This window comes from Psittacula echo (genome assembly GCF_963264785.1).
Source record: "Psittacula echo genome assembly, chromosome: 3".
Taxonomy (NCBI): domain Eukaryota; kingdom Metazoa; phylum Chordata; class Aves; order Psittaciformes; family Psittacidae; genus Psittacula; species Psittacula echo.
The window spans coordinates 52,878,889-52,889,146 of NC_137736.1; the positions used below are offsets into that span (position 1 = coordinate 52,878,889).

The window sequence follows — 10,258 nt, forward strand, 5'->3', positions numbered from 1 at the left end:
CCACAACTCTCTGGCTTCTGTCCTCAGTTTAGCTGTGAGGATGCTGTGGGAGACTGTGTCAAACGCTTTACTGAAGTCAAGGTAGACCACATCCACTGCTCTGCCATAATCCAACCACCCTGTTATGTCTTCATAAAAGGCTATGAGGTTGGTCAAGCACGACTTCCCCTTGGTGAAGCCATGTTGACTGCCCCTCATGACCCTCTTATCCTTGATATGCCTTGAGATGGCACCAAGGATAAGGTGTTCCATCAGTTTTCCAGGGATGGAGGTGAGGCTGACCAGTCTATAGTTACCTGGGTCCTCCTTCTTGCCCTTTTTGAAGATTGGAGTGACATTTGCTTTCCTCCAGTCCTCAGGCACCTCTCCCATTTCCCAAGACTTGGCAAAGATGATGGAGAGTGGTCCAGCAATGACTTCAGCCAGCTCCCTCAGTACCCGGGGGCATCAGGACCCATGGATTTATGGATGTCCAGATTGCTCAACTGCTCCCTAACCCATTCCTCGTCGACTAAGGCAAACTCCTCAAATTTCCCGACTTCCTCTGGGCCCTCAGGGGTACAGGGCTCCTCAGGACAGCCTCCGGCAGAGTAGACAGAGACAAAGAAGGCATTCAGCAACTCTGCCTTCTCTGTATCTTGTGTCACCAGGGCACCCACTCCATTCATCAGTGGGCCTACATTACCTCTGGTGTTGGTTTTATCTGCCATATATTTGAAAAAACTCTTTCTGTTGTCCTTGACCCCTCTCGCCAGGTTTAATTCTAAGGAGGCCTTAGCTTTCTTAGTTGCCTCCCTACATCCTCTGACAACAGCCTTATATTCTTCCTAAGTGGCCAGCCCCTCCTTCCATGATCTGTAAACTCTCCTCTTCCATTTGAGCTTACCCAGCAGTTCCTTGTCTAACCACGCAGGTCTCCTGGCTCCCTTCCTTGATTTCTTACGTGTCAGGATGCTTTGATCTTGAGCTTGGTAGAAGCAGTCCTTGAATGCTAGCCAACTATCTTGGGCCCCTTTACCTTCAAACAGCCTTGCCCATTGGATTTCCCCCAGCAATTGTTTGAAAAGGCCAAAGTTTGCCCTGCTTAAGTCCAGGGTTGCGATTCTACTTGCTATTCTGTTCATGCCACACGAGATCCTAAACTCCACCATTTCATGGTCACTACAACCGAGGCAGCCCTCAACCTTTACTGCTTCAACCAGACCCTCCTTGTTAGTGAGGATGAGATCCAGCAGCGCTCCTCTCCTAGTTGGCTCATCCACCATTTAGATAAGGAAGTTATCATCCATACACTGGAGGAACCTCCTGGACTGTGGCTGGGTTGCTGAGTAGTCCTTCCAGCAAACATCAGGGAAGTTAAAATCCCCCACAACAACCACGGCCTGTGACTGTGAGGCCGCTCTCAGCAGCCTGTAGAAGGCCTCATCAACTTCCTCACCCTGATCTGGTGGCCTGTAATAGACACCCACAACAGTATCGCCCCTGCCAGCCTGCCCCTTAATTCTCACCCATAGACTCTCAACCTGCTCCTCATCTGTGCCAGGACAGTACTCAGTACATTGTAGTTGCTCTCTCACGTAAAGAGCAACTCCGCCACCTCGCCCGGCTGGCCTGTCTTTCCTGAAAAGGACATAGCCATCTATGAGCACGTTCCAGTCATGTGAACTGTCCCACCACGTCTCTGTAATTGCCACCAGATCATAATCTACTGACAGAACACAGGTTTCTAACTCCTCCTGCTTATTCCCCATGCTGCACGCATTGGTGTACAGGCATTTCAGGGTGCGAGTTGAGCACACCGATTTCACCCTATGGGGATGGGAGGCCTCCTGGTCCTCATCAATTCTAGAGTACTGCCCCACTGGTGCCAGCCCAGCTACAGCCCCATCCCCCTTCAAATCTAGTTTAAAGCCCTCCAAACGAGCCCTGCCAATTCCTGTCCCAGCATCCTTCTACCCCTGCGAGATAAACCTTTCCCACGTATCACTGTCTGGACTGGTGTCTTATAAAACCAGCCGTTACCAAAGAATCCAAAACCCTGCCTGTAGCACCAGTCTTGAAGCCAATCATTTATGGACTGAATTTTTCTAATTGATCCCACGCCATCATCTGAAAATGGAAGGAGTGCAGAGAAAATCACTTGAGCCCCTGAATCTTTCACCATCCCTCCCAAGGCCTTGAAATCTTTCTTCATTCCCCTCAGACTATGGGATGCAGCTTCCTCCCCACCTGTCTGGAAGATCAGATGCTTTGCTTCTCTAGATCTACCCTTATTTTGTTGGTTGCTTAATTCTCTGTTTATGATGCAACTTTTCAGCAGGATAAATAAAACAGATAAGTCTTCTTGTTAAGAAAAGAAAACAAAGATTAAATATGCTATTCTCTAGAAAGGATATTAACTTTGCTTACCTATAAAGAACTAATGAAATCTCTGAATGTGTTGGGGTTTTAACTTTACAAATCCATAGAAAAACTAAAATAAAGCTCTGACTCCCTCAACTGTATCATCATACCTTAACGTTCTGTTCCCATAACATCCTAGGTCTCCAATACCAAGATCATCAGCCATCAGTAAAATGACACTGGGACTTGAAGCACTGTATGCTTTGACACTGTTAATGGCACACTGGCAAATTAGTAGAAATAAAAGGAATCTCATCTTCTTCCTGGTGCATAAGAACAGGTGGAAAACATAATAGATAAGACCTTTTTTGAAATTTTACTATTAATCAAATTTAGTCCTATTATTTATTGCTCTGGAATGTATAGTAGAAGAAAAAAAATAGAATGTAGATTTTTTTTTTTTTTTCTCAAGAGTTGTTTTAACATTATTTTCTCTGTTATAGTTCTTAAAAATTAAAATGCATCTTTTGGTATATAGATAATTTTTCCTTTCACCTCTTTACACAGGTGACTCCTTAAAATAAAGATGAACAAAGAATTAGTTACAACCTCAGTAACAATACTTTTGCATACACAGATGCACTATACAGCAGTAAAGATGACAGCAAACAATTTATTTAATTTTCTTTTTAGGCATAAATGTGATTTAGGGAACACAGAAACTGAAATCTTTTAGGACCAAAATTTCCAAGGTTCATTGTAGGAAAAACAAAAAACAACAATAACAAAAAATGTTCATCAATTCTGCTACCAATGTAAAAGACTGAATATCTCGTCAACAAGGGGAAAAAAATTCCAGCTCTAGTTTCTTGACAGGAATAAGTACCATCCAAAAGGAAATGAAGACATACATTATGAAATTATTGCACGGAATGTTCAAGAAAAAGCTCTTTGCAAACATTTTAAATACCAGGGCCTGTAGCAAAATTATGTAAAAATATTTTATATCATACCACTATGTTCAATAAACAATGCTCATGCTATATTCAACTTAAAACAGGAATAAGAATGCATTGTACATAATAATACACACCATCTTTTATGATAAGAGCACAGTCTATTACTATTTTACCTAAGCAGGGACTTGTCATATCTCTGTTTTAAACTGCATCAAGTATGCTCTGGCTGCAATTCAGTGCCTCTAGGCTGTGAAGGGTTGTGTCAGGTAATACACATCAAAAAAGAACAGAGACTCGCTCTCCTTTGCCTCTAGTAATACTTCCATCATTTCTGGATGCAGGCAGCCTTTTTCAAATGCAGATGAGACATGAGTCACACCTGCACCCTGGATTATGCTGGGACAAGAAGGAAAGGGGAGGAAACCAGGACTGAGGTGGAAATTTTAAAGTAAAAGAGTAGAAAAGGGAACTAGAAACAAGAATTTTGACAGAGAATGGGAACAGCAGGTCAAGAAATGAAAAACTTGTAAATCAGTGAGTTACGGCGGATAAAAGTAACAGAGAGAAGAGAGAAGACAAAGAAGACAGAACTAGAAGAGCTGATGCAGAGACTAGACGTCAAGAGAGATACATTCGTGTATCAGTGAGGTGTGGTGGTTAAAAGTTATCTGTAGAGAACACGAAGTAGTCAGAACTAGAAGAGCTTGCACTGGTTTGAATAAAGAGCAAGAAGGAAAGCCTGAGGCCCAGCTGGAATGAGAATTGCAGGGTGAAATTAGGAGAAATGGTAGAGGGTTTAAGAAACTGTAAGGGACAGGATGACAGTGGATAGGAAAACAATTTCAGGAAAACAGGTGAGAGAAATGGGAGTATCTGGGATGAAAGAGCTGAGGAGCAATGATTACAGCAGATGAAGAGAACTGACTGGAAAGAGTCTGGGCAGTCTGGGACTGATGCAAGTCAAAATAGTGGGGATCAACCAACAGACTGGGACTCTTAGTACTTGTTTGCATACAGATAAAACACTAATAAGTATATTAGTTGATTTTTACTGCTTAATATATGCTTTATAATCCATTGACCTTCCTTTGATGACAACAATTTCAGCGAGCAATATCTAAAGATCCCAGCCTTATCACTGTGGCAACAGATCATTACCTGGCTTATTCCATGGGAAGCAATCTACTTTGTTTCAGATAGGGAAAATACATACACAAACTTTAAAACTAAACCACTAAATGCAGTTCTGCTTGGTGGGATGCATCTAACCAACCTTCCATCCAATCACCATATTAATGAAGCTGTGTAGCACCTGCCACATTGCAGACTTAATCAGCACAGTAGATTTAGCTTTCTTCCCTCAAAGGATAAATAAGTGTGATTTTCTTCCCACACATTGCAGAGAACAGCTAGCACCCTGACCTCACAGGACAGGAACAACCTGCTACCAGACCTTTAGTTCCTACTCCACTATTCAGACTGCAAAGGTCTCAAGGCCCATGGTAATAGGGATGCTGAAAAGGGTGACCTGTATGTCAGTGACATATATAGAATTGCTCTGACGCTCGCAGGACATGCACATTTATTTCATAGAATTACTGAGCGTCCTCAGTTTTACTGCAGGCTTCACATTGTCTGAATAAAACCTAGAAATATATGCTCCTGCCACTAATAAAATTGTCATTTTAAAAGCACAAAGCTAGCTGGTTTTGCAAGTCTTCCAAACAACAATTCCAAGGTTTAATTCAACTGGTACAAACAAAACATCCTGTGTTTTAATTAGGAGGTATGGAACTATGGAGAGAGCAGTCTTTTTGAATATGTGTGGGGTCTTTAGCCACTACTGAACAGAGCAAATTAATTTTCCTTTCACTGAGCAAAGCTACTGTTGGAAACCAAAGTAGCAGCTGTATTTTATTTTCTAGAATGAAAGCAATCTGAAAAATGAGTGAAATATCTTCAAAATTAGCCGACTACAATTTATAAGAATTTTAAAGAGATTTCAAGTCTGCACAGAGATATGAGCAGGAAAATACCTAAGAAACTTTATCACCTTGGTCAAACTTCACAATCTTTCTCTGTATATGCTATACATATACATAGAGAAAAATAATATTTTAAATAAACATTCATATAATATTTTATATAAATCTACACAGCAATGTTAACTATAGCTGTGCCCAGTGTCAACTGGATCATTGTAATTTGCAAAGTGGCTGAAAATCTTATTTTCTGGATCTATTCCTGAAGAAGTTAGCCTCATTTAGTACCTCATTTCTCATTTTGCAAATCAACAACAAAAAATGTTATTGAAAGATGTCTCTGATGTAATATTGCTGTATACTCCTCCACTCTGAAGGAGTATCTGTAGGCACTCTTACAGATTGGGCTATCTGACTCCACCTGGTATCACATCCCTGAAGTGAAATCAACACAGAAACAGGAAAAAAAATTAATCCCAACAACTCTGATTTCTCTAGTGTACTCTCTGCAGTAGACTTTTATGCATCTTGAAGAGATGTGCTTGGAAAGCAAGAAATATTGGATGGATGAAATTGAGCGGAACAGACAACAGCAAAGAAATTCAGAGGAGTAAAAAGGGAAGAACATTGAGAATGAACCTCTGAGGATACTGGGGCTCATCTGTGTCACACTAGGGTTTTTAATTGTGAAAAGACAGGCATATGCAGATCTAACATATAAATGACTACACCAAATCAGATGAAGCTTCCATAACCATTAACCTAGTATTTGGTCTCCAGCAGCAAACAATCCAAATGGTTAAGGTAAGAATGCAAGAAACTTGGCGAGTATCTTCTTTTACTAGTGCACCCTTCTAGCTTTTGACAGTCGGTATTTAGGGCATTTTGAACAGAAGAGCACTGTATTGAATATTTCCCTGTAGATTCTTTTCCCTTCATGAATTTATTGTAGTCTATTTTGAATCAATCAACTTTTGTTTCATTTTGGGTTGGTTTTTTTTGCATTGAACCAATTTGATGTTATTTTACTTCCACAACATCCTTTAAATGTTCCTACAGTAATCTTCAGCTTTGAAGGCTTATGTTTTAGATTCAGGTGGCAAAATTTTTCCTTAATTGCATGCAGGACACCTAAGTGCAATTTTCAATATCTGCTTCACCTTCCCTGTGATATAATAGGAATAATAGTACCTTTTTTCATCCCAACATGGCTGCTAAGTTGAATATATTTAAGAGGTGCTTAATTTCATACAACAAGAGCTATGTAAGAATTTAGATTTCATACATCCCATTTCAAACTATGATACTTTAATCATTGCATATGTACGTGTATGCATGCATATGTATATATATATACATAGATGTGTCAATATACATATCTGCACATGTATGTGGATGCATATATACATATATCCTACTTTTCTACATATCTTCAAATTACATTTTTGGGATTCTAATATATATTTTTTACTTGTATTAAAAAAAATAAAGTATAAGTGTGTAAGAACAAATGGATGAAAACAAATGATATACTCAAAAAATTTCTCTAAAAGTCATAAAAATCACACTGTAAAAAAGCTAGAAGGCAACACTGTCCTCCATAAGATTCTGCAACAAGAAAATTCATCAGCTTCATGAGAAAAAAAGTTTTTAAATTGTAACAAATGGTAAAGTAATATTGTATACTATTAATAATTTTATGATATTAGCTTAAGATTTCTTAAAATCTCTCTCTCTTACAACTCAGTCATAACTGTTGCATCTTTTATGTCATACGACATTTTTTAGTATTTTATTTCTCCTCTTGCCTGGTAAGATAGATACCTTCTAAGAATCCTTTCCAGTCCTCAGAGCCAGATGTCTTCCTCCTGTTTCCTCAGGCCCAGCCAGCATATTTGACATGCTTATTAGTCATTGTTGGGGTTTTTTTCCAGAGATACAGGCATCTTCCATCGTACCTATTGGTTAGGCACTTCAGATTCAGAGAGATCAGGCACTGCCAGATTAGGATGACTATTTCTTTCCCAGGTTGGAACTGATTTGCATTCCGCCCTCTCACGGCGTGGTCACAGAAGGCTGGGTCTCTCTGTATCTGTAAATTGATTGATATCTGTGTCTGTCAAAACACCACAATGTTTTTCTGGAAAGTGCCATTAGATTTCAATGTGCATCTTTAGGTAACTATGTACAAAAATGAAAATCAGCATTAAATTTATTAAAAGTTGTCTCGTTGCAAGACAGAAATTTTGCTTAACATGAGCTCGGAAGAACACCAGAGCAAATAATCATGTTTCTTGCTCAAGCAAGATTAATTATTGTGTCTAAATCAAATAGAGATGAAGCCACACAGCATCCATCAGATACAAGTTCAACTTAAGGTAAATAAGATATCTTTTTTAAATGTTTTCTCAAGAAATTGCTAGTTTTAGCTAAATTAAATTACGGCTTTTAATGGCAGTATTAATAAATAGTAAACATTATTTGTTTGGATGGCCGCACACAAAGAGTTGTGGTCAATGGCTCGATGTCCGGCTGGAGACCAGTAACGAGTGGTGTCCCTCAGGGATCGGTGTTGGGACTGGTCTTGTTCAACATCTTTGTCGGTGACATGGACAGTGGGATTGGGTGCGCCCTCAGCAAGTTCGCCAATGACACCAAGCTGTGTGGTTCGGTTGATATACACCGGAGGGAAGGGATGCCATCCAGAGGGACTTCGACACGCTTGTGAGGTGGGCTGATGCCAACCTTATGAAGTTTAACCATGCCAAGTGCAAGGTCCTACACCTGGGTCGGAGCAATCCCAGGCACAGCTACAGGTTGGGCAGAGAAGAGATTCAGAGCAGCCCTGCAGAGAGGGACTTGGGGGTGTTGGTCGATGAGAAAATGAACATGAGCCGGCTTCAGTGTGCGCTTGCAGCCCAGAAAGCCAACCGTATCCTGGGCTGCATCAAGAGGAGCGTGACCAGCAGGTCGAAGGAGGTGATCCTGCCCCTCTACTCTGCTCTCGTGAGACCTCACTTGGGAGTATTGTGTGCAGTTCTGGTGTCCTCAACATAAAAAGGACATGGAACTGTTGGAACAAGTCCAGCGGAGGGCCACGAAGATGATCAGGGGACTGGAGCACCTCCCGTATGGAGACAGGCTGAGAAAGTTGGGGCTGTTGAGCCTGGAGAAGAGAAGGCTGCGTGGAGACCTCATAGCAGCCTTCCAATATCTGAAGGGGGCCTACAAGGATGCTGGGGAGGGACTCTTCATCAGGGACTGTAGTGACAGGACAAGGGGTAATGGGTTAAAACTTAAACAGGGGAGGTTTAGATTGGATATAAGGAAGAAATTCTTTACTGAGAGGGTGGTGAGGCACTGGAATGGGTTGCCCAGGGAGGTTTTGAATGGTCCATCCTTGGCAGTGTTCAAGGCCAGGTTGGATGAGACCTTGGGTGACATGGTTTAGTGTGGGGTGTCCCTGCCCATGGCAGGGGGGTTGGAAGTAGATGATCTCAAGGTCCTTTCCCACCCTAACTATTCTATGATTCCATGATTTTTGATAGTAAATTATAATATAAATAGAAGACAAGATTATCGTTTGTAATATAAACTGTATCTTGATCTAATTGAGTGGTTATAGTCTCTTCACGTTCATCCAACTATAGCCAAACTGATCTCTTTTGAGTTTCTGTTCATATTCAAAGTAATATTCCACAAAATGTTTAAAAAGGAAAAAAATCTGATTACATGCAATATCGGACTAAGACACTAGACTCCATCAATACACTTCCTTCACAGGGATAGTGCACAGATCTGAAGGTTGGTATGTGAGTCCTGCTGTAAGTCTTTGGAGGGACAGTAAGACAAATGGCCACCCAATTAACACTGGATTTTAATTTCATCAAATTTGAAGTAATTTCTAACCCTTTTTCACTGAAATGGTAATATTCAAATGCGTGCCACAGGAAATCATTAAACCTAACAGAAAAAAAAAACCCAAAAAAACCAAAAAAACCCCCAACAAACAACCCCCCGTAAACCAAACAAATAAAACCCCTTCAACCCTCCCAAGCCTATCTCTCTCCCCTGAGTTACTCACTGGCATCCTCTGAAGTCTGTCAAGATCAAAGCTTTGGATTTTATAACGATATTCTTCTATCTATAACTACTTTTCTAGTCAAAACGGTTTACCAAAGAAATTGCAGTGAAATGGCCAGTTAATTTTTCTTTGCATCATAAAACTAGCAAGTAACACATCAGTAAAATAATCCAGTATGTTATACTGTTTCCAAAAGGATGTTTTATGTAAAGAAAAGAGAACTTGCATTTGTATTAATTAATTCTTAAAGTGTGGGATTATGATTTTTAAAACAGCTCTATTGTTATTTATACTTGCATTTTGATAACACTCAAGGGCTCTCGTTATAACTGACTGATCTAGATATAAAAATTGAGAAAAGGTTGCTATTCAGCCAATATTTATTTTAGCCACGTAGAAGTTAAATGCCTACGTGGCCCATATCAACTAGACACTCATGGTGCATCTGAATTTATTCATCTTAAAGTTATGCATTTAGACTGAGCTAATTATCTAGGCTTCCTTTTTAATTAATAGGAGGAGACAGGCACCTTAAGAGGATGATTCATCTCTCCTTAAGATTGGTATAATGAAATGTTGGAAGTGATGCTCACGATCTTTTTCCACAGACTACAAAGAGAGCCTAAATATCTAGTTTAGACTGGATATATATAAAAAGGAATAAAGTTACATAAAAAAAAAAATCCCAATTTGATGGTGCATTGCCTGTTTGTGCTCACCATAAAATAAGGAAAAAACAACTTTGTGCAATAAATGATCACTACATTACTTTTCAATTAGTATAATGTGCTCTAGCAAACTTACTGATGCAACAGTTTCTTACTCTGTGAATAATTCCACTGAAATCTGAGAACTGGGGACAAGCGTTCATGAATTTTAGTGACAAAATT

General features: G+C 40.0%; 1 protein-coding gene across 1 annotated transcript in view; it reads right to left on the reverse strand.

Moving 5' to 3' along the window:
- STS (steroid sulfatase) overlaps positions 1 to 7,234 on the reverse strand; it is a gene marked incomplete at its 3' end in the record, with an annotated part of 86,660 nt that extends 79,426 nt beyond the window's left edge. Inside the window, exons 1-2 of the mRNA XM_080612224.1 lie at positions 7,109 to 7,234; positions 2,514 to 2,666 (exon numbers count right to left, since the gene is read on the reverse strand). Coding sequence (XP_080468350.1) covers positions 2,514 to 2,659 — 146 coding nt within the window. The 5' untranslated portion in view covers positions 2,660 to 2,666; positions 7,109 to 7,234. The remainder of the gene's footprint in view (positions 1 to 2,513; positions 2,667 to 7,108) is intronic.
- Between the last annotated feature and the right edge of the window lie 3,024 nt (positions 7,235 to 10,258).